This window comes from Amyelois transitella, chromosome 5, assembly GCF_032362555.1.
Source record: "Amyelois transitella isolate CPQ chromosome 5, ilAmyTran1.1, whole genome shotgun sequence".
NCBI classification, from domain to species: domain Eukaryota; kingdom Metazoa; phylum Arthropoda; class Insecta; order Lepidoptera; family Pyralidae; genus Amyelois; species Amyelois transitella.
Window position 1 is genome coordinate 10,932,990 of NC_083508.1, and position 25,610 is coordinate 10,958,599.

General features: G+C 34.9%; 2 protein-coding genes across 3 annotated transcripts in view; both read left to right on the top strand.

Annotated features, from left to right (window-relative positions):
* Positions 1-25,339, top strand: LOC106134472 (CD63 antigen). Of its 2 annotated transcripts, none has more exons than XM_060954802.1 (6): positions 1-192; positions 19,066-19,251; positions 19,687-19,857; positions 20,403-20,609; positions 21,233-21,324; positions 23,881-25,339. In XM_060954802.1, the coding sequence occupies exons 1-5, from the start codon at positions 133-135 to the stop codon at positions 21,302-21,304; spliced, it is 696 nt and encodes a 231-aa protein (XP_060810785.1). In that variant the 5' UTR covers positions 1-132; the 3' UTR covers positions 21,305-21,324; positions 23,881-25,339. The 2 variants fall into 2 exon arrangements, with proteins under 2 accessions (XP_060810785.1, XP_060810786.1); XM_060954803.1 differs by having other exon boundaries at positions 21,233-21,291.
* Positions 1-25,610, top strand: part of LOC106134506 (CD63 antigen) — a 515,731-nt gene that overhangs the window by 150,973 nt on the left and 339,148 nt on the right. The gene's annotated exons all lie outside the window — the stretch shown is intronic.

Genomic DNA, 25,610 nt, shown 5'->3' on the forward strand with positions numbered 1-25,610 from the left:
GTTTCTTTTCGGTTCAGTTCAGTTGCGTTTTGTATTTCGAATGGTGAGGTCATCTCGCTCCGGCAACCAAATAAACAAGTAAAACCGCGTGTGATAACTTGTGAGTAAATTGTGTGACTCAGTGCATTCACGATGGGATGTGGAACGAGTTTTGTGAAATATGTGCTGTTTTTCTTCAACCTGGTTGTCGCGGTGAGTTAATTCTTAAAGGGCGTCTGGATAGAAACCGGTTTGGTTTTGTTACGGTAGTCGCTCTGGTCAGCAAACGTGGCCGTTCAGAAATCCAAGTTAAAAATGAAATCAACAACAGGTTTATTCGGAAATATATCTTCTGTTATCCCAACCGGTTGTTCGCGGATTTTTGGTGTTTTGTATATACTTACATAGGTATAAAGGGCCCCTTCAAAAGGTGACCCTGCTGCCAAGTTCAGGTAAGGGAAAGCAAAAACATCAGGTCGAAAAGCGTTTTTTTTAAAACGCCGAATAAAGGACTAGGCTCCCTTTGTCCAATTGTCTCTTCTGTAACCAAAGCGTCGTTAATGACCAAAACAAAGTGACCATGCTGTCCAAAAGTTTTCTGCACGTGAAAGACCCTTTTTGTTCATCCTTAAATTTAAAATCAACGTTGATAAGTTAGTGACATCGGCAGTAGTCCGTTTACAACTTTCTCAAATAGGTACTTATGAAATTACTATTAATGACTTTAGACTTTAAAGTAACATTAATGAACAGTAGAGAAGTAACATTAATTATCTAAAAAATAGAATAAGACCTCATATGAAATAATGCCCCAACTTGGAAAAGACAAAGATCTGTACAAGTTAGTTACACCTCGCTTTCAACGATCAACGAAAAATTATCTAAGTAGGTACCTTCCTACCTAGGTAAGTACCTAAGTACCTATGGCCTACTTGCCCTCGTCATCAAGAAAAACTCATATAAAAAAAAACTTAGCTATGAAGCAGAGAGAATCAATGGTCTCTTTCACAATCAAGTAGTTTAGGCTATAAGGACATACCTACATAATTAACCAAAACTTTGCTCTATTTTAAGCTTAAGAGTTAAACCAAAGATATTATCTGAAATAACCTTAGCGGGCATTAAACTTCAGCAGCTGCAGTAACAGTTGGTGTACTACATTCCCACCTTGTGTCGTGTCTTATTGTACACAAAGTCTGCAAAAAGGTGAAATATAAATGCAATGTATGCAGCTTCTTGCATGTAATAACAAATATTGAACACAATAGTCTGCAGGAAAACAAAATATGTACCTAGACAATGGCGTTGTCTAGACTTGGCCCTTGATATAACAAAAGACTGAAAAGTTTCACAGCACTAGAAATTACTCTTGCTGGGTCTAGTATCAAAAATATGTAGTCATCAAACGGCGTAAATTCTATTTAAGATAATCAAAGATACCTTATGTAAACGATGCGTTACAAAGGTAAATTGTAGACAAAACAATGCAATCAAGCATCAAAAAACCTGAACTGAATAAAGTAAAGATCATTGATGACATACAAGAAGACAATATGCAATTAAAACGACCAGGTATAAATTAATAATAAAATGACTCCAACAATGCAAAGTATCATCGTTAAAATGATGCAAGCAAACCAAAAGAATGGCGTGCGAACAAGTGACTCAATGACTTACAAACATAATATGACATCACGTTCGTTTTAGTAAATTACTTGGAACATCCCACGTCATTCAGCTTTGATCTAAAATATTTACGTGCACACTGTAATGTGCATCGCTCACATTCTTTCAAGGCCATACATGCTGTTGCGGATGTCTTATTGTGATTGCTATTAACATGTGAATCGCAAACTTAGCACTTTACGATATGATCACAATTTGCAAGAATGTTTTCCCAAGACTTATTTCTGAAGAGACTACACGTACTTAACTCGAGGAGAGGAGTGCCGTGTGGTTCCCGGCAATAATAAAAAAAAAGAAAAGCACCACTCCTCTTTCCAATAGATGTCGTAAAAGGCGACTAAGGGATAGGCTCATAAAATTTGGATTCTTTTATGCGATAGGCTAGCAACCTTGCAATATTTAAATCTTAATTCTAGCATCAAGCCAGAAATCTGAACGTGACCCATAAAGTCTTTAAGACTTGTTGGCTCTGTCTATAATTTCGTATATATCCCTTGTGGGGACAAGGGATATATACGAAATTATAAAGTATGTATGTATGTAAGTAACTTGAGGAGAAATCGATTCGATTTGCCAAATTGACAACTCTTTCATACTGCTGGTTTTAGAAGCACCACAAGTAGTTAAGATAATATTCCTATGTACTTACATTACCAAGTAAACTCTAGTCGATATCAGAAAATAAAGAGAACATAGACATATACACAAAATTCATCTGCCGGAGTTCTTTCACCTTTGTTAATGAGCAGACAGCCTAGCCGAGTAGATCCGTCCTGTTTACGTTTTTAATTTAAACCCGACTGAGTCATTTCTGACTCGGCACTAAGCCAAATTCAATGAAAGTACACGGTGTCAACCATAACCTCTTTCTCTGAAAATAAATCTAGGAAATTGTGAAATTAACATGAATAAGGAAGTTGACAAAAGATTTACAGATGGCCTTTGCATTTCATATCAAAATATCAAGGCATCTTACCGCTTTGTTTGGATTTATATTTGAGATTCGGTTAATTACAATATCGTACATTACATACATATGTATAGTCTCGTCTATATCCCTTGCGGGGTAGACAGAGCCAACAATCTTAAAAAGACTGATAGGAAATGTTCGGATGTTTGGCTTAATGATAGAATTGAGATTCAAATCATTATATAGTCTATATGTATGGTATGTGCTGGAAGGTATAGATCTATAAATGCTATCCGTGCAAAGCCGGGACGGGTCGCTAGTCATAAATAAAAACAGAAAGAAATAAACATTAACCTAGTTTCAGACTTATAAGTGTACCATAGAAGCGACATTAAAAACATAGCTTCGACAAAATTACAACAAAAGTTAATCGGAAATGCTATTCGTACATAGTAACCTCAATATTATATAAAATATTTTTATACTTTATCGAAGATAGTAACAAACACAATACCGCAAAAACCTGCTCAAGTCATAACTTTAAGTTACATGTACTACATGAAGATATAACGCTACATTATATACATTTATTTGACGAAACGCTATGATAAATCAATAATTTGTCGATTTCAGATTGTATCTTTTCGGAGTTTATATTTCTGACCAATAACCCCAACGACTATGACAGTCTAACTGAATGACACTAAAATGAGGTCGACCTACGAAGTGATTGAGGTCGAGTTAAACTATTTTTATATCTTTTACAATATGACATGCTGTTAAACAAGGTAATGGCAATAACCAAGATATCGATAAGATTTCTCACAATAACAAAAAAAAAATCAAGGCAAGCGACAAAGCAAAAAAAACAAAACGTAACTAGTTTATCAAGAAAACTCGATAGACGTAGCATAATTGCTTTTATGATCAAGGAATTTTCCAAAATTAGAAAAAAATTGTTTTACGAAGATAATAATTGTTAAGATAATTATAGAATTTATTTGTGAAATGACTACCACTCTCAATGTTTGGCTTCTTAAGTTTTAATATGATTTAAAATAATACTCGAATTGGACATATATTCGTCTAACTATGATTTGAGTACCGTGTGGTTCCTTAGAATAGATTCAATCCCTATCTGGCTTTCTTTTATATCTGTTTTATCATAAAGCCATACAGCTGAACGTAGCCTTTTAGTCTTTTCAACACTGTTGGCTCGGTCAACCCCGCATGGGATAAAGACGTGGCTATATGTATGTATGTAACCATGATTTAATGAAATACGGTTTTAGGGCGTGATGTCGTCTATGTCATGGTTTTTTTTTTGTTAATGTATCCCAAGGGATCTGTAAAAGTACTTTTTCAGTTTATAGTTGACGTGAAGGCAGTCGTTAATGTAAAATACTTGTCATGTGCCTACATACGGTCATTTTTGTAATTGGGGAATTAAGCGTGTTTATCATAATCATAACATACACATTTAGGGTTGGACAGTTCAATGTCGACCCGTAATTGGTACATGAAACTAATGTAGATATTTTAATTTTGACAACAAATGAAACCATCAGAATAAAACATTAGTGATTAGAAATAAGGAGTATAACTAAATTTTAAAAATAATAGTGTTGCTAACTGGAAAACTTTGTCAGTTGTTCATAATAAAAATACTAATGACTGTAGTGTAGTCAATGCAAGTAAGAATATGAAATGAGAAAAGGCGTTGTTATCGTTTTGCATATTTTAATTTTGCTGTTCATTATTCTTCATTTATTGGAAGTAATTCATTCATATCTTAGACGTTATGGTTTTGTATAGAATTTATTTACTTCAGATATTATTATATAAATACGTATAAATGTATGTGCCTCGTCAATTCTGTGGTTTTCTGTACCATGTGCGAAATGAATAATTGTAATAATTTTGCTAACTGTTTCTCTAACTTCTTTGTCTATGTTGTTTCTATTCTTCATTTCGGATTCAAACCGTAAATTTCTTCTGTTATTTCCTTCTTTTTCTACCATTACATAGCTACAATTCTAAACTAGGTTAACTTGATTAAGAGAATTGCATAATACGCTATGAATTCATTAAATTCGGCCACATCAGCGCCATAGTCCTGCTTGCGTGACCAAACTCCCTCCTGTCTACACCCTCCAAGTCAACAGGTGTATTTCATTGAATAATTAATGAATCAGTCAGTGTAGCTTTAGCGTTATTTCATTTTTATGAGTGGGCATGGCATTTTCTTGTTATTGTAGAGGGAGTTTGTGTTGTTGACGATATACTCGTATGATGCATGTGTAGGAGCAGTAAGTTGAATAGGTTTAAATATGTTTCCTTTGTTTTACTCTCGTGTTCGTAGAAATAAGAATCTTTCACTATGTGAACGGTATCCATCATCACTCATCTGTTATTTACATATATTAGTTGTTACTAGTCGCACCCTCAGCGGCTAAGCTTTGGAGCCGCTTGAACTTCGGAACTTGAGCCTTGAGGCCCGCTTTTCGACAATTTCTCCATTTTATCTCCGTTTTACAAAGTTCGGTAAATTGCATTATCATCTGTGCCGACGACACTCGAGCCAGGATATTATCCATCACGTGCTTAATTCAAAATTAAAATTCATTTAAAATAATTCATTTAATACAAAGTTTTTATTCATTATTACGGGACAACACTTAATTATTGTTATATCTTTTGGTTTCACGACATTGATTGAAGTCGAACAAATTACTTAGAACCAAGTTTAGTACATACATACATACATACATATCGTCACGTCTATTTCCCTTGCGGGGTAGACAGAGCCAACAATCTTGAAAAGACTGAATGGCCACGTTCAGCTATTTGGCTTAATGATAGAATTGAGATTCAAATAGTGACAGGTTGCTAGCCCATCGCCTTAAAAAGGATCCCAAGTTTGTAAGCCTATCCCTAAGTCGCCTTTTACGACATCCATGAGAAAGAGATGGAGTGGTCCTATTCTTTTTTGTATTGGTGCCGGGAACCACAAGTTTAGTGCCCCTTCAAAACAGCCAGTGCAAAAGAAGCGGTAACAATTTGTTAGAAAATGTTATAAAACCGGTAGATAAAGTTATTAAGTATATTTATTGGCAGTGGAAATATTCAGGAAGGTCACAGATAGTAATAGGTTGTAAAAATATAATCGCCTACGTTTGTCAGTACGTTGTAACTTGAAAGCGTGTAATTACCACCCCGTCTCGTTGATTGTATCTTGTGTACATAACACCCAGTTGTTGATATTGTACGTAGGTATATAGTATACAATCGAGGTCATCTCATATTCAATCTAATAGTATTCTTATAAATTTTCAATAGTGTTGAAATAGGTTAGTAAGCAATTTATCGAATGATCAAATATCTTGTTGACACTTTCTGCCTGGATTATGTATGTAGAAATGTCAAAAAGAAACTTATTTTTAAAGACTTTCTCAACAGGGATGTAAGCTGTTATTTTTTGTAATTGTGTTTTAAATATTTTTATCGTCAGAAACTATTTTCAATTTTTGAACAATATCTTCGTCTTTCAAATAAGTCTTGCTCAAGTATTTTATAATGTATATTAATGTTTATCATATAATGATATATGTAGATCTAATTTAATAAGAATTTTATATAATTAGAAGATATCTCGTGGCCGGTGGGCTGGAAATTATCTGGCTCAGAGAATGGGTATTGCCTTTCAAAATGGCAATACTGCCAGCCTTCTGGGTTCATTCCCGCAGGTGGATGCTGTGCTAAGCAGGGACATTTTGTAAATCTAAATTTAGGTTGTAATCTCATTTTTTTTATCAAGAATTTAGTAATAACTAAACTCTTGTGTTAATACGATCGTAGGCCAATCAATGAAAAGAGTAGAATCATAGATCATTACTCCAAAACATTTTTTTTTATATCTGCTTATAATTTATCTTTTTTTTATGCAGCAAAATTTAATCAAATTGTAAATTAAATTCTAGCTTGTATAAATATTACGTATTACGTATACTTCAAGTAATGAACACAAGGTCGAATGATGAATTTTTATACGACCATAAACCAGGACTGTCACTTTGTTCAAATGTTCCGTGTCACCTTCGGAAAGTTCCCGTATATGGGTCAGGGAAAATGGGGAATGTTCGCAAGGATGCTGTATTTGGCTCGGGGAGGTATCCTTGAAGTTCAGCTGACGTCATCCTTTAAGTCCTCGATATAAAATATGTTGTTGGCCTTGTGCGAACTAAGACGTAGTGAATTCTACGATATTATGTTCGAATAAAACTCTTATCATGCTGGAATTCTCTTATTTTATTAATAGGAAGTCTATTTGAAAATACTTGAGCATATACTAACTTTCAACATATATATACTTCTTATACATACATACATATGATCACGTCTATATCCCTTGCGGGGTAGACAGAGCCAACAGTCTTGAAAAGACTGAATGGCCACGTTCAGCTATTTGGCTTAATGATAGAACCGAGATTCAAATAGTGACAGGTTGCTAGCCCATCGCCTAAAAGGGGAATCCTAAGTTTATAAGCCTATCCCTTAGTCGCCTTTTAAGACATCCATGGGAAAGAGATGGAGTGGTCCTATTCTTTTTTGTAATAGTGCCGGGAACCACACGGCACATATATTACACACACGGCACATATATACACATACTTCTTATAATCTTCATCTTTTTCTCTACTCAGTTGTTGTTCTAAATACTAAAACAAGAGTTTCTTAAAGAAAAGTCACGCTCCCGTGGTGTTGAACCTTCAATTCTATCTTCAGCTTGAGCTAAGGGTTTACGAAGCGTTTACACAATCGTATTGTAAGCCTTTGGCGTCAAAGTACCTTGAAACTGAAGAAAAGTTTTAATGGGTACCAAACGACTTTTCCTACATACACATATTATCACGTCTATATCGCTTGCAGGATGGACAGAGCCAACAGTATTTGAAAGACTGATAGAGGCTACGTTCAGCTGTTTGGCTTAATGATAGAATTGAGATTTAAAGAGTGACAGGTTGCTAGCCCATCGCCTAAAAGAAGAATCACAAGTTTATAAGCCTATCCCCTAGTCGCTTTTACCACATTTTTTACACCATCGGAACGAGATTGAGTGGTCCTATTTTCTTATACTGTTTTGTATGTTTTACTCTTATGGTAAAATAAAGAGTATCTATCTATCTAAGTGTAGTAACTTGGAAACGAATGTGCATAAAGTTGTTCGTTGGTTGTAAAGTTCTCCTTCCTTTGCCTTCAAACATTTTACGTTGTACCTACTCGTATATTGTTTTTGCCGGTTCTCACTTGTAAAGTCTCGTGGGATAATGTTATCAGTTACCAAGCAATACAATATTTGCATTTGGTTCATATGCTTCCTGTAATAATAACTCAAGTAACTCTGATTTCTTAGCTTCATATACTATGAGTTTGTAAGATTTTTTCAACCTCGGTTTGTATACTTTCATCTTTTAACTGTACGTTTTATAGTAACATCGTCTCTAGACAGATAACCTCTGCCTCTGATAACTGAGTGTGCCGTACAAAAAACAAATGAATTACTAATTAAGGAATGGTGGTCGGTGGAGACTAAAGATTTGAATCGAAGGCTTGTTAACAGGTTTTTTGGTCGGTTTGTGAATCTGTAAAGTTGACTCGATGGTTTAACAAAATCTTAAACATTCTGATGGACAACTGCATTTCTAAACTAATACGTACATATAGTCACGTCTATATCCCTTAAGGGGTAGGCAGAGCCAATAGTCCCGAAAAGACTGAATGGCCACGTACAGCTGCTCGGCTTAATGATGGAATTGAGATCCAAATAGTGACAGGTTGCTAGCCCATCGCCTAAAAAAAAGGATCGCAATTTTATAAGTCTATCCCTTAGTCGCCTTTTACGACATTTATGGGTAAGAGATGGAGTGGTCTTATTCTTTTTTGTTATGGTGCTGGGAACCACACGGCACTAATCTAAACTAATATACAACAACATTCTCATTTCCAGGCTGTATATACACAGAAATTCGTTATATCTAAGCGTATCATTTTGCGACGCACGTTTACTTAATCAGGATTAGTCTAAGAAAATATTTAACCAAGTCTCCTCGGTACTCAAGTCTACCACGTGACCTCTCTGCGGGATGACATCATCTCGGCCTTTACGACGACGCCTATGCCCGTTTACTATGCATGTCGTAACACTAATAGCGATGGATAACAGCTTTGTCCTTTTTTTTAACCAACTTCAGAAATAATAATGTGTGTAAGTAATTTTTTGACCTACTTCAAAAGAGGAGGAGGTTCTTAATCCAAATCATATGTATAATCATGCACTTAATCACGTTTACATTCCCGCGGGGTAGCCAACAGTCATCAAAATACTGAAAGGCCACTCAGCTGCTTGGCCCAATACGAAAGGAAACCTGATCATTCTACCAATTGGATACATACATACATACATAAAATCACGCCTCTTTCCCGGAGGGGTAGGCAGAGACTACCTACTAGACTACAATTGGATATGTAACCATAATTAAATATGGGTTAGGTTCCCTGTAATCAAGGAGCATGATCAAAAGCGAATCTTTGGTAGGAGGTTAGAGCTACATGCGTACCATAAAAACATCGGTTAGCACTCAAACTAATGTACATAACTCAGAAAAGAGTCATTGCTACATGTGCCTATATTTCAATGGGCGATAACCACATTGTAACAGCTACCATATGTCAGAAATAAACAAACCGCATTCGCTTACGTTAGAAATTGCCCGTTTAACGCATGAACGTGAAAATTTAGTTCGTCTTAAAATAAGATTTCCCTAGGCGTGGCTATTGTTAGTCGAAATCGTATTTTTGTAATACTTACCTAATATTCTTTGCTTCCTCATAATACTTTGTTTGAGAAGAATTTACACACACGTTTGTCATTTGCCATCTAACGAATTATTTTTTAACTCATATATATTTAATTCATGTTATTTTATTAACATTTCGTCCATATCCACAAATTAATGAAGAGAAAAGATTGATATTTCTGTATGTTTGTATTTGAATAAACTCATACTACTTACTACTGGACAGATTTTCATGAAACTGACCGACTAAGGCCAGTTTGGTCCACGGTTGGCAGGCCTACGAGATTAATAGTGGGAAAATGCTATGAACTGTCCGCTTAAAATTAGGGCTTAAAGAGTTAAAGCTGGTCTACTAAATTTTATTAAACTTGACTCTGCAAGAGGTCTGATTACTTTTTGGTGGTTCGACCTTCATTTTCTCGTTTTGGCACCATATAACATGCAATGTTGTTATGTGATAAAGCTCAGAAGATAAAATTAAAAAGGATTAAGAAATAATGTGCCGTGTGGTTCCCGGCACCAATACAAAAAAGAATAGGACCATCATCATAGACTCCATCTCTTTCCCATGGATGTCTTAAAAGGCAACTAAGGGATAGGCTTAAAAACTTAGGTTTCTTCTTTTAGGCGATGGGCTAGCAACCTGTCATTATTTGAATCTCAATTCTATCATTAAGCCAAATAGCTGAACTTGGCCATTCAGTCTTTTCAAGACTGTCGGCTCTGTCTACCCCGCAAGGGATATAGACGTGACCATATGTATGTATGTATGTATGTAAGAAATAATATAGGTAATGACAATGAAGAAATAAGTGCATTTAATCTCAATTTCATCGTCAAGCCGTACAGCCGAATGTGGCCTTTCAGTCTTTCCAACACTGTAGGCTCTGTCTACCCCATTAAGGATAAAGACGCGGTTTTATGTATATATAGAAGTGTATAATTATTTATCTGTAAAATGACGCAACCCGCGAAGGTCAAATGACATCAGATGTCCAAAATGGCACGCTGCAGCAAATGTTTAAAGACACAAATGTTATTGAATAAGAATTTATTAGATAATAGAGTAACAACGTAATCATATGAAACCCGAACTCCTTAGGGAGGTCTCAAAGGGACAAGCCATGAGGGCAATGACGCACTTTTCTAATCATCTATACTTACTTATAGGAGCGATTGTCGTCGAAAAAGCTTGAGGTAATTCGTAACCGGAGGGCTGGAAATTATCTGGCTCAGAGAATCAGCATAGCCATTGAAAATGGCAATGTTGCCAGCCTTCTGGGCACACTCCCGCAAGTTGATCCTATGCAGGAACTGTACAAATTGTAAATTTATTTTAGTTTGTAATCATCTTTTTTTATAATAAGGAGCTTTAGTTTGTATTCATTAAGATTTTAAATTAGTTGACTATTTCGATCTATATATAAGCTGTTTTCCGTGACTTAGTCCGTTTATAAGTTATGCTATTCCAATGTCTAAGCTTTATAACTGCAAAATTTCAGTAAATTTCGTTCAGTAGTTTTTTCGTGAAAAATTAACAAACGAACATACACACATCCTTGCAAACTTTGAGTAGTTAATAAATAGAAGGTACGCTAACTGACTCATTGACTGACATTTCAACGCACAGCCCAAAACGCTGGTCGAGATTTGAAATTTGGCACTAATAGATGGATTCCCGATCTCGAAATTCCCGCAAAAACTGAAATTATCAGGAATTGTCCTTTTACACGGCTGGAGTCGTGACTCCAGAAGATAGTTCAAAAAAATAATTTGTTGACAATGAAGAATATGGCATAGCAACAGCATGTTAATATGACTAACGTTGCTACAAACGTATTAATGACTGTCTGTAAATCAATATGTGAAATGGTTATAATTAAATTAGTTTCCTGTGTTTTAACTCAATAGAAATAACAGTACGAACAATAAAGACATTTTGATGATACCAATAAAATTTGGGACAAATATTCTGCCCTTTAAAGTGGATTTGAGACGCCTCAAAAACATTTCCTATTATCACGTCCTTATCTTTTACGGGGTGGACAGAGCTTTAATTTATAGATATAAATACTTATGAACCTTCCTTAACGAAACAAAGAGCTAAACGTGGCCTGTCTGCCTTTCAAGATTGCTGGCTCTGTGTACCCTACAAAGGACGGATGGATAAACCTTCCTTTGGAAAAACAATTCAAACAGGAGCAAATTATCCGCCACTGTCCGAGATTAGCGCATACATAGAGACGGAAAATATAGGGGGACTTTATAATATGTAGTGATTTCCTTAGGACGCTTTTCTTTACAGTTAGAGCACCGGTTAGCAATCAAACAAATAACGGTTCAAAATTAAACGAAAATGCGTTCAAAATTAGTAGTGCGTTTACCCGATCAACCACTAACGTAGATTGAATTGAACCATATCTCCATAGATTCAATGGAAATGCGTGGATCATCGCCTTCCCGCTCTTTGTCTATGACCCCCCTCCCTCGGGCGTGCCCCCCCTCACTATAGTCGCGGGGTCAACGGCCCTGACTTATGCAATGCCCGTCGAAATGTAAGGAACACCTGGAACTATACGATAGCGGAAGTAGCCTACGTGCCATGCCTATTTTCCATGTTGGTTGCATGAAATTACTTGATGGTTTGATAAATTTTGTCAAGGATGATTGATGAGCCTTTTTGGTCATTAATTTGTGCACAAAGTAAAAATTTACGAGTACATCTCAGTGGTATATAAGGAAGGAAGTTTTGGTCAGATAAGCTTTACATCGTCGCGGTTCTTCCCAAGAGATTTTCTATTTGCGACGGTCGAGCCCAATACGTCATTTAGAAAAGATGACATGTCAAGTCAATAGTTGAATAGTGTGTGTTCAATGACTTGACATCAGCAGCGAATCGATTTTCCATAATATTTATAAAATAATAAGAAACATTCAATATAGGTCGCCCTGGTAATTTTCTCACTACTTACGAGTTTTTTAATACACCTATTGAAATGTATGAATATATTACTGTACAGGGGAGGTACGCGACGCGAAAAGTACTTTCACTAAGTACCTTATTCTGAATACCTTTATTACTTTAATGGATGGCAGTATGTCTGGTACACTTACTTATAATATGAAAATCTAGTTTAACATAGATGTTATGCCTGGATTTAAAAATAAGTCCCTCAATTTAGTTTTCAATAATAATAATTTTTAACCTTGTTTCATGCAGAAATAAATATTATTGGTGATCAAAGCTAAATTCGAAGCGAAGTCATTTATTTATTAACTAAGAGGTTCTGTACTAATTTTTTTATACAAATTATTTTACTATTTACACCTCTATTACCAATTATTACCGCTTCTTCTGCAATGTAATTTATTCAATGTCAACCAATATTGTGAAACCAAAAGATATGACAATTATTAAGTGATGTTTGAAATGTCCCGTAAAAAAAATAATTAGAATTTAGAATTTTTTGCATAGGTAGTTCAAAGATGTATTATATAAATTATAATGTCCCCAGAATCGATCCCCTTATGTCGTCCCCAGTCGCGACGTCTAGACAGATTGCCAACTTGGGAGCTTTGATAAAATGCATGATTTCCATAAATTACTAGTTCTATAAGGAAAGTTATAGTTATAGGTAGATAGTTCTCTAAACCATTTTTCTCCAAACATTTGATAGTTTTAGGTATTCATTACTATTGTTGTTTGTTGCAAATACTTAGTTGTATATTATTCATTATAGTTTTGTACATAATTGTTAACTGGTTAGATTGTGTAACGGCTTCGTAGTATATTTAAAAGTAAATAATAGTCTGTGTTTTATCTTTTAAAAATGGAGCATTTGTATGAGTGGTGACTTATCTCGAAATTCTTTTTTAAAGGAAGGTTGGTCTCATAGGGATGCTACCATAGAGATAATTCGGATAGAATTCCGAATTATCCTTATACTTATTCGGAATTAATTCGGTGAGACAGAGCCAATAATCTTGAAAAGACTTAAAGGCCACGTTCAGATGTACATGTATATACAAATAATAATATAACCTGAAATTAAAATCATTAATAAAAACCACTATATATTACACAGTAAAAACCCCCTATTTTCCCTGTCTGTATGTATGCACTAATCTCGGAAAGGTTTCGCGGATTTTGTTCCTGTTTGAAATGTTAGAAAGAGGGTTTTCTGATGAAGGTTTATATCTATAAATGCTACCTGTTCGAAGCAAGGGCGAGTCGCTAGTAAATAATAAATTCCTTAAATTAATAAGATTAAGGTTCAGAGGCACTGTTTTAGAAGATTAGCTGTATTCGGCAAAGAAATGTGTGTTGGTAAACATAGTATTTTAATAAAATTTGGATTAGTGTTCGCTATATTCAATCTCTTTAGCGGTTCACATGCCCTAGTTTAAAAAGAAAGCTATATAAGGCAAAGAAAGGTCTTTCAGTAAAGGGTAATTGGTCAAGATCTTTTGTTAGTTGATCCTCCTCGGGGTCATGTTCCAGTTATTGATGTTGAAGTTCTACAGAATATTTTCTGAATATTTAAGTTGGTTCTATTAAAATGTTTGCATGTTTTCTTTTAACTTTATCAGCTTCGCATTAAATTAAAAAGAAATATGTTTAACTAACTGTGCCCGCGACTTCGTCCGCGTGGAATAGTTATTTTGGGAATCATTGAAGCCCTCAAGAATGAATAATTTCCCCCGTTTTTTTTTAACATTTTCCATTATTTCTTCGCTCCTAATAGTTGCAGCGTGATGTTATAGGTATAGCCTAAAGAATAACTAAGAATTTTTCCGATTCTAACCAGTGGTTCCTCAGATTAGCGCGTTCAAACAAACAAACTCTTCAGCTTTATATTATTAGTATAGATTGGCTAAAACTTATTTCCTTAAGTATTACTTATCAGTCAACTATTGAGTCAAGCAGAAAGTTTTTGTGAGACTGACAACAGTGACAACCCTATACCGTTGCCGCTGCATATTGCACAACGTTTGTATACTCAGGCTGCATTATGCAAAGCGTAAGTCGGCCACCGCCATGTCAATGACAGGCAATGTGCCACATGCTGTGCGGCTACAGCTGAATTACTTATATTATTTCTTATGATTCATACCAGCTTGATAATAGTTTATTAATAGAATTCCAAAGATATTATTTTTCTTTTATTGAGTTTATTCTACTTTGGATTCTATAATATATATCTAATAATATGTATATAGACGGCAATCATACAAAGTATCACGCCCTTTCGAGATGAGCCCTACCGGCAGAAGTTAACCGCAAGCGATGAAACTCTTGAAATCATTTTAAATTTCTTCTTAAACGCCGACTATATTATTGCCTAAATGAGTACTATACACCGGACTTCGATTTTGATGAACTTATGGTGTCGGGCGTGTCAGATAAATTTCTGATATCTGACCCTGATGTCCATGGCGATCAAAGGGCGTTTCATTTTCTTATTTTTATAGATTAATCAAAACGTTCTCGAGCAGGTGTAGTGAAATATAAATAGCCTTTGAAAACAATAATAAAATGGCGATTCACTGTGAAGAAAATGAGCTATTGTACTGGCAATAACAGAAGCATTGTATTTTTATTGCTCTAATTTAAAACCATACACATGATAAGGAAAGAGGGTCGTTCGGCTGTTCAACCCATTCGATAAAATGTACTAATTAGTTTGTTTGCGAAAGAGGTTCAATACCTTGTCCTTTTTCATGACGCGCAGAAAAAAACGTGGTATGATTTAATGGTTAGCCATTTAGTCATCACATTCATGCGAGTTTTAGTCAGATTTTTCACAGTATAGTGATATTTGAATGATGTATGAAACCATGCTGAAATAATTTCAAAATTATGATCGTTTTGGTCGACTGCCACAAAGGAAAGATTTTCCGCTTAGCTTATCTGCTCAGGCGATGTTGAGTCGGAGGGTGGAATAATACTCAAATCAAAAAATATTTTTTTCTAAGTATTTTGTGTTTCGAAAAGTGAAAAGAGCATTTTCAATCTATCAGAAAACCCGGTGATATGACTAGTCCAGTAATAAGGATGGAAGCACTTGCGTGGCAGAGTCCAAAACGCACCAATTAACCTCGCTTGATCTCTCTTTATCAAATTAGTCACGATGTTCAGCTTACTACTATACTTCAATAGCGGTTTTGTAATAAAGATGTTATTTGCGAGAAACATGCATCAGATTTTAGTATATCGTGCTATGATTACGCTTTTCCTACTCAGTACGTTATCCGGCATTTCTCTTATATATACATGTATAATCACTTCTGTATCCCTAGCGGGGTAGCCAGAGCCACCAGTCTTGAAAAGACTGATAGGCTACGTTCAGCTGTTTGGCTTTGTGATAGAATTGAGATTCAAATAGCGACAGGTTGCTAGCCCATCGCCTACAAGAAAAATCCGAAGTTTAATAGACTATTCTATTCTTAAGTGCCGTGTGGTTCCCGGCATTAAAGAATAGGACCACCCATGTCTTTCCCATGGATGTCGTATAAGGTCACTAAGGAATAGATTTATTTAGTAAGTATATTTTAATTAATCATTAAGCCAAACAGGTGAACGTGGCGTTTCAGTCTTTTCAAGACTGTTGGGTCTATCTACCCCGCATGGAATAAAGACGTGATAATATGTATGTATGTATAAATAATTCTACGAGTTTTCGACCATTTAGCATCGGCTACATCATGGTAGGTACTTACTTTAGACGTAGTTTCTTCAGACTTTTATAACGGTCTATGCGACACAGCTGGGTATCTCTCATAGTAATAATAAACCTTCCAATGCAAACACTAATTCTGTTAATCTGAATTTCAAATTTAATCTGTTGTTACCAATATAACATAATCAATTTATGGCAACAATAGGGCCGGAGATATCGTTCAAGTGGACCATAAACATTGAGAATTGCTTTCCAACAGCGAGAACTGAATCCGTTCTCCAGTTAAAAATAACCGTGAAATAACGTAGGAAATAACCTGACGAGTGGCCGGCGTTCGTCCGACATGATTGCGATAACCGTCGGTTTTAGGCATGTTGTATGTTTCAAATAACTTATTTGTAATTCTGTTCTGAGTAAAGGATTGTTTGGTTTTGATATTCATGTTTTCCTGTACATTATAATAACGTCTATATCACTTGCGTGGTAGACAGAACAGTCTTAAAAAGACTGATAGGCCACGTTCAGATGTGATTAAGAGTATATCGATCATGGTAACACATCCAGTTTCCTGAATGTGCAGGTTTTCTCACGATGGTTTTCCCTCACCGTAAGATTATATACATACGTTAAACAATAAATTTCAACTGCTGTTTATTATTTTCCGACAGTTGATTTACTACCTAGAAAATTAATCAACATACCATTTTCTGAATGGCCTGGGTCTTGGATGTTTATCTATATAAGTATTTATTATAAAATATAGTATCGTTGAGTTAGTATCTCGTAACACAAGTTTCGAACTTACTTCGAGGCTAACTCAATCAGTGTAATTTGTCCCGTATATATTTATATTTATATTTTATACCAGTCTTGTTATTTTCCGGTGTCATATACATTGTTAGCAATTGTAAGTACCTATGTGATTCCACATTTAGTGGGTCTATGGCTCTCTTCTGGGTTAAGTGGCCGATCTCTTCGTTAGGACAGTCAAGAGCACATCAATATGCCTAAATTCACAGCAAATTTGCCTCTAGTAGAGGCTAAGAGTTTCATGCATTGGTAGCTTCATCTGCAGTTTACCGTCCTTGTAATCACATGTAACTAACATACATCTGATAACATGTTGCAAAGTAACCTTTTTGCGATCGACATGACGTAATGCCAAATTAAACTGGCTTTTTTGCATTAACGACTGATATTTTGTAGTTGCATAAAACGCTATGGTGTAACTTGAATATATTATGTAAGCTCTTCACGGCTAAAAGAAATCATTTAGCAATTGGCTTTCTCCTGTTTTAAAATTCGATTTCACTATATTTGTACTGTGAATGAAAATGAGCCAAACATTTATTTGCGACATAAGCTCTTTGAGCCGCCACGAAATGTAAGAAGAATTAAAAGAAAAAATCGAACAGGCAATAGGTTTTTCGGTACAGGTTTACGGTTTTTTACTTAACTTTATTACTTTAACCTAAGCTTATCAAAATATTTACGTCTTTATCCTTCACAAGCTGACAGAGCCAATAATCACACGCCAAGAAGGCTTAACACTTAGTTAAATGGCGTTTTAATAGATACAAATTAAATTGTCTACTTTCTATACTAGAAATTGGAAATCTTACAGAATATGATTCGCACAGTGCGTCCTTTCCAGGGATCCGATATCCTATACTCATGTTACTACCTACAACACTTTCTCATATTTATTCGCAATGGAAAGATAGATAATTAAGATCATTTTTGTCTTCACATTGTGGCATCCACGGTCTTGGTACATTGTCTCACTTTACAGGTTTTGGAAGAAGTCTCATTTGATACCTACATAGTACATTTTGATACACACCGGAATGCGACGATACTCAAACTGAGTGATCGTATTAATTCTGATGGTGTTGTTAGACTTTCATTTGTGAGTGACAGAGGCGCAACAAGTTTTATTAACGCCTTTGGTTATTGGAGCGACACGCGTGCGTTCTATGGCATGTCTATATTATATTTCTGCCGTGGTATAACTAAAATGCCGTTATCTGACATCAGGATTACACCTTTTTACCAGTAAAATAAGAAAAATCTGTATATACGACTTTTTGGTACCTTTAAGTCATAAATAGGCGTTCTCAGGTTCTCATTGATGAATGGCATCAGTTTAAATTTTTACCGCAGTTTTTGACGTTTTACTTAAAACAAGGATTTGGCAGATAACGGCATTTTAGTCATACCAGGGCAGATTTATTTGGCGATGGTTAGCGAGCTCCAAGTGCTGTAACCCATTAGCCTTTATTCTATGTTTACACATTTCTATTCGCGACCGCCATATTTATTATACGATTATACAACAATTCAATTTGGTCTGAGGAAGTATACCTTGAGTGCCTTTTTTAGGACAGTTTCTCTTCGTTGCCAAAAAAAATCGTATTTTTTTTGAGATTTTGTATCGAACAACGCTGTATTAAAAACGTTGACAGATGTTTGTTGAATTTCTCTTATTCACACGGAATATAATAGTTTTGAGTTACATGAGAATCTTAGTTCCTGGAAATGAAATATTTGTGTTATCTTAACCATTCCGAGGCTATCAAATGTCCACATCTCTGAAGGAAAACATTGTTTTACTTTCCGTCAAAGGAACTTCACACCTTTATTAGTGGCAAAAGTAATAAATATATCGAAGAATTACATAAGTTAATAGAAAATACTAATCAGGCTTAGCGACCTTTTCTTAGGTGCCATTTACTTATATTTTATAGCTTAGCTGGGCTAGCTGGTGTTCCAGTTTCCAAGATAAATTGTACCCAGGTATAAAAGCTAAAAAGAGATTTTTTTCTGTTATATTACATACATATATGTTATCACGTCTATATTCCTTGCGGGATAGAGCCTTGAAAAGCCTGATAGGCCACGTTCAGCTATGTATATTTTGATGATATTTATAGATTTCATTATTTGTTTGCAGTTGTTCGGCCTCGCCATTGTTGGTATTGGAGTGGCGTTCCTCCTCAAATGGAACACGGTGACTGACCTACTCCATGGCATGAACGTCGGACCCTGGCTGTTCATCATCATCGGAGCTATTATGTTCTTCATCGCCTTCTTCGGATGCTGCGGTGCTATTAGGGAGAGCCACTGCATGGTTGTCACTGTGAGTATTGATGTTTTGAAAATATATACATTTGTGCCGTGTGGTAAAACCAGGATCACTCCATATATTTCCCATGGATGTCGTAAAAGACGACTAAGAGAAAGACTTATAAACTTGGGATCTACTTTTAGGGGATAGGCTAGCAACATGTCACTATTTGAATCATTAAGCCCTACAGCTGAATGTGTCCTTTCAGACTAGAAAAGTTATGTTGGCTATGTCTACCCGCAAGGGATAGAGACGTGTTATTTAGATGATCCGGTATAGGTTTGGTTGCAAAGGTAGCGGATGTCAGACAGAAGTCGCTTCGTGTAAAAGCTTGACCTCAGAACGCCAGAAGGATTCAAAACTTGCATCAGTGCATCGACAATCTATGATTGCATTTGGTGTTGCCATTAAAACAAATAATAACTCGAAAACACGTTTTTTTTTCAGTACGCGATCTTCTTGCTAGTGATCATCATTCTGCAAGTGGTTCTGGCAGTACTTCTATTCGTGTACGGAGGCTCAATCAAGAATGAAATGGAACACACCATAGACACCATGTTTAAGAACCGCGGAGAGAATGAGGCGTCCGTCAAAGTCTTCGAGAGCATCGAGAAACAGGTATGTTTAGTTTATTTTTTTGCCTTGTGGTTCCCGGCACTTTTGAAGATTCCCATGGATGTCGTAAAAGGCGACTAAGGGAATAGGCCTTTTCATCTAATGCAGCTTTCTTTTATCTAATATGGGTTTGGACCCCGTGTAAAGCTTACAAAAGTCAGACGGGAGTCGCATCATATGAAAACCTGACTTAACCAAATCAAGGTCACAATCAATGTATAGACACCCCGGCTCCTCTTCAGCGAGGTGAGGATGTAACCAAAAGACAAAATTATGGTGTTTGAAATGTGTAATTGACGGCCTCTGTAGCGCAGCGGTAGTGCAGCGTCTGTGACACCGGAGGTCCCGGGTTCGAATCCCGGCCAGGGCTTGATGAGAAACGAACTTTTTCTGATTGGGTCTTGGATGTTTATCTATATAAGTATTTAATATAAAATATAGTATCGTTGGGTTAGTATCTCGTAACACAAGTTTCGAACTTACTTCGAGGCTGGCTCAATCTGTGTAATTTGTGCCGTTTATATTTATATTTATTTTATTTTTTTCAGTTCCAATGCTGCGGTGCCCGAGGCAAATCGGACTATGGCGTGCTGTCGACGCCCAAGTCTTGTTGCAACGAAAACGAATCCATGCTCAACACTGACTACCTTTGCACGAGCTACAACCACGAGGGCTGCGCTAACAAACTGGGAGCTTTATACGAGAAGTGGAACAAGCCGATCGCCGCCATTGCTATTGGCGTGGCGTGTGTTGAGGTATTTATTTTTATTTCATTAAAATAGTAAGTTTTTTTTTTAGTCAAAGATAATGCTATTGCACACTGACAAACGCCTGGCGGATGGTTTGTTCATGTTGAGAATCGAATCTGAGCCCAAAAGTCGAATTTGTGTGTAAATCACATTTGACAAAATCGAAAATAGGTCAATTAGTAGAACTAGAATAAAGGTTCGTTTTACAAGTGCTTCTGTGTTTTAGGCCAAAATTCTCAAATGATGTGAACAAAAAAGTGACTTACGTATTTGATAATAAAGTGTAGCGGGAGCGATGATTCGGCTCGACCGCCACCAAAGGGAAGATCTTCCGCCAGGCTAGGTGTTACGCCTGGGGAACCGCGGCTCCGACGATGTTGTGTCGGAGGTTGTTTATATAGCTCCAATCCGTGAAATCTCTGAAATCGCGATTTGAGTTCTTCGCTGCTATTGGCTGAGCGCGTCAATTTCTTCGCGATGATTGACAGTTGTTGTGTGATTTGATGTTGTTGACGAGTGGCGTAGAGATGTCGCCACAAAAGTAAAGATAAAGTTTAGAATGTCAGTCATCATCCGTTGGTTTTTTATTCCTTTATTTTTTTCTAAGTTTCTGTTTTTCTTGTTTTCAGGTGATCGGTGCTTTGTTCGCGCTGTGCCTCGCCAACTCCATAAGAAACATGGACAGAAGGTCTCGCTACTAATATTTTGTACATTTAAACTGGTACCTATGAACACATTTTTTTTTTGGTACTTCTTACTTACCGACTAATTTGAGGCTGTCTCGCGCGGCCTAATAATATGGGTTATGTATTAAAAAAATAAGAATATCATTCGATCTTTTAAAATTAACGGTTGTATCTCTTTTAAATAAAATCGAAGTAATTTTTTGATTTCATCTTTTTCTATATATTATTTTGAGAAATTTTGAAGTGTCCTAGAATCTACCACTCGGTGTGTGTAATAAAATATAAAGTACTTGTACTGAGGGGTATATTTTTGATGAGATATATATTCAGTCGAACGATATTCAAAAACTTTTAAGGTGATGTTACTGTAACACCAAATGTCTCACATTAAATAGATGTTGTGTCGCATTTAAAGGGCAAACGCTTTAACTATAAACATATTGGCTTCATGCAGTACATCAATTCTTTATTTTATTTTATGTTTTATTGGATGTTTATCTTTATAAGTATTTATTATAAAATATAGTATCGTTGGGTTAGTATCTCGTAACACAAGTCCCGAACTTACTTCGAAGCTAACTCAATCTGTGTAATCTGTCCGTATATATTGATTTACACCTGTACCAATTGCGATAGTTTTCTAAAGAAGGTCGTAAGATAAATCCAGATGCGACTTTTGAGTTTTGAGTTGTAGATAACCTCACACACTTGCACTGAATCTCAATTCCATACTTAACTATATTCGGTTAACAAGCAATTATAGTAAGCATTTATCGTTGAAGTCTATAAGTTTTAGTAAGCACGCTTACAGTCATAATAGGCTCACAGAAATCTAAATAATACTGCAAAAAAATTGCTTTTGAAACTATCGGTTGCAAGGTCCGCAAAACGCGCGCATTTCGTATGCGGTGTTGCCAAACAATAGGTAGAAAAATATACTATTGATAAAAGATAGGCCGCCTTATTTTGGAAATTCTCGAGGAAGCGAGTCTAAGGTCTAAGGCTTGTTTCAAATACCAGCACTGTGCAAGCGCATACTAAATACGGCTGTAAACGACAATGTTGCCATTATTTAGATTTCCGTGATTGGGCTTATGATGTTAATAGGGTGTTTAGTGAAACTGTGCGTTAAATAAAACAGTGGTTTGGCTGCACAGTTTTTGTGTTACTTTTTATGAAAATTTCAAGTGCTGTTATTAAAAAAATGCTTTTATTGGATGTATGCTTTACTAACATTGCCGTGCTGCCAGAAAGATAAATTATGGTATAAAGTAGAATATATTCAACATTTATGTTCTCAGGCTTATGTTGATTTTATATTTATGAGTAAATCCAGGGAATTGTTGAATTAAATAACTATTTAAAATATATTAATTTTCTTCAGTTTCATGATTTCGTAAAAACTTTGATTGGAATTGAATAAGTATACAAAGTACTGATTTTGTAGACATATACGTAGCAAGGACAATCAAATTGTAAACATAACTAATTAATAAATAATTTCTGAAATGATAAGATAATTTCAATGATATTGTGAGTTAAATAAATAGGTAGGTAGTTTTATTTAAAGTAAACAAACTTAAATGTTTAGAAGCATGATAGTAGCAAAACTATATTTATATACCTACGTGAGAATCGAAAAATTAAACAAAAATCGTTTAAAACATGAGTAATAGTAGTAATACCTAAGTACGAAAAAAAATTATGAATCTCCTCAACAAGAATAATAGTCGTGAATTCTCAAAATTACAAGTATTTTTCTATTTTCGTATATGGCAACATTCGAATGACTATAAATTTTTAATTGGTGATGTTCTAAATTGGTGACTATAAGTACCATCTTGCGACTATTTTTCGGATTAAAATGTTATGCTATTTAAAATTAGCCATTTGTTGTGATATTGACTATTACAAATTTATTAAAATAAGCTGTAATTTAATTATCTAATTTTATATCTATTTTACTTTACATTATTTCACTTTTTGGAGATTTTTGATAAATCTCATATTTGCAGCATATTGTGTCAGTGCTGTCTAATTTTTTGGAAAAGCTTTAGTGCCAAAAAAGCTTGTTCGAAAAGAAAATCTTATTTTCGTGATATAAAAATCATCTAATTTTTATTAATAAAGATGTGTATGTAACGATATGTAGTTTTTTTTTTATAAACAATTTTAATAAAACCAGATAATTTATGATTGCGTCAAAATAAACTAAAGGTAGGTAGCAAAATTTTAACTTTAACGTTGAAATCCTTTATTTTTGAGGATAAACGTCAGATGAATGCATGACATTTGCACTTTTGATTATAAATCTTTTAGCTTTTTCTGTATGGAATTATTTTGGCATGGGATTAATGTAGTTATTTTACATTGTAAAAATATAAGTTGATGTTTTATTGTGGATTTTACTTTCGTTAAAATGCATGTTTTGATATGTATTTAAATGAACTTAATTACATAGGTACTGTTGTAATTCTGTGGTGCTAAAACTGTCATAAATTTTTTCGGTACCAGTTCTATGAAATAAATACGTTTTTTATTAGTATTTTTAGTTTAATAATATAATAACTTTCTTTATACATATGTTACAGGTATGCCTAAAGGAGCAGCTACCTACACAAAAAAGAATCAACCACCATTAAAAACTCGACTTGTACAATTGTAAGGTTTTAGTTTTGGATAGCACAACACCCCACCTTTTGAAGATAAGTACCGACACGAATAACGATATCGACAATTTTTAAAGGCTAGTTGGAAACACAATCGTTGTACAAAGATTTATTTTGCCTATTCAGAGTTCATTCGCATAAAAAATTAATAATTTATTGTACCTGTCCTTCTTAACATACGATTTGATTTAGGTACTGTTTTCTTTAGTTTTACCTAACTAAGCGTTGTATGAAAAATAAATTACCTAATATAATGTAAAATACGCACAAGAAGCTCTGTGTAAACGGAATCTCGACAGTTAACTTGTGATTCTCTTATCAATAAAAATAATAGATGTTTCATCATCATTACATATTTATTATAAAGTGAAGTCCCCCTATTTTCTCTGTTTGTATATTTATAAATGTTACCTGTCGAAGCAGGGGCGGGTCGCTAATTAATAATATTCCGAGATTAATTACGTGGCCATCACATTGTAAAAACGCGCTTTTTACAATTACGCCGTCCAAAGTCAGAATCCCAATAATTTACTTACATGAATGTGTAATTACCACAGAACACAAGGTGATTACAATAGTATATTAGATTATGGTTTGTTATTATAAGCATATACAAATCGTCTCTTTAAATTTTTCTGATAAGTTATCTTAATATTGAACTCGTTATTAAATTTTATAAGAGCTATCTCTAAATTGTAATGATAACAACAAGCATTTTAATTTAGATTTCATTCGATTAAAAAACAAACGACGAGTAATGTAAAACCATCAGTTTATTTTTGTACATTGTTACAAGACTTTTTAGTTATATCGACTGAAGATTTTCAAAATGGCTGTTTAATTTTTGTGTTTAAAATGTGCCTTTTTATACTATTTGACCTCTTCATACATGCATGCAACTTTGTTATCTACGTATCAAAACTCAAGTTGATATAAGCGTAGGTTTATTAAGACTTGATGTACCTACCTTTATTTAGTTCTGCTTGGTTTTTTTGTTTGTGAAACATTTAGTTAGTGTTTCATTACATTGAAATTCCTTGAGTTAATTATATAGATAAGCTAGATTTAAGAACTGTTTATAATGAAAATGTTACAAGAACAGAAATTACGAGTATTTTCATAATTCAAAGTTGTAATGGTTGTACGTCCATTTTACAAAAATATTATCTACTTATATATAATATTACATAGATTTTATAAGTGCATTTCTATTAAATGTGATTTATTAAGTGTTTCTCATACATAATGTAAATAATTTAATGGATATTATTGAATTTCTTTGTATTTGGCGGAGCAAATGTTTCTGCATTTTCCGACGAATCAGCTTCTATGTGAATGATTTACTATGTATGGTGATTAATAAATTTTCTACTACACATTCTGATTGCTTTTATTTACTTAAACTAATTTATACCAAAAAGGGAATAAGTAAGTTCATCATGGGTGTTGATTTTTTTATTTTTGGGGAACCGGCTTTAGAAAATGCAGAAACCCCCCAGGGTTAAAATTTTATACAATTTGACAGGAAAAGGAATGAAAAACACGCACATTATGAAGTTGTGGTAGTCGTAGCAAATAGTCACATTTCTGAAGCTGCCCCTGTAGTATGTCTCACGCGACGCCGTTTTTATCGTGCGAAAAAAGAACTGTTT

Excerpts from the sequence above, each read along its gene's own strand:
- LOC106134472 (XM_060954802.1), top strand. The coding sequence starts at position 133 with ATGGGATGTGGAACGAGTTTTGTGAAATATGTGCTGTTTTTCTTCAAC. Across the intron at positions 19,252-19,686 it reads GCCACTGCATGGTTGTCACT|TACGCGATCTTCTTGCTAGT; the intron begins GTGAGTATTGAT and ends TTTTTTTTTCAG. Across the intron at positions 20,610-21,232 it reads TTGGCGTGGCGTGTGTTGAG|GTGATCGGTGCTTTGTTCGC; the intron begins GTATTTATTTTT and ends TCTTGTTTTCAG.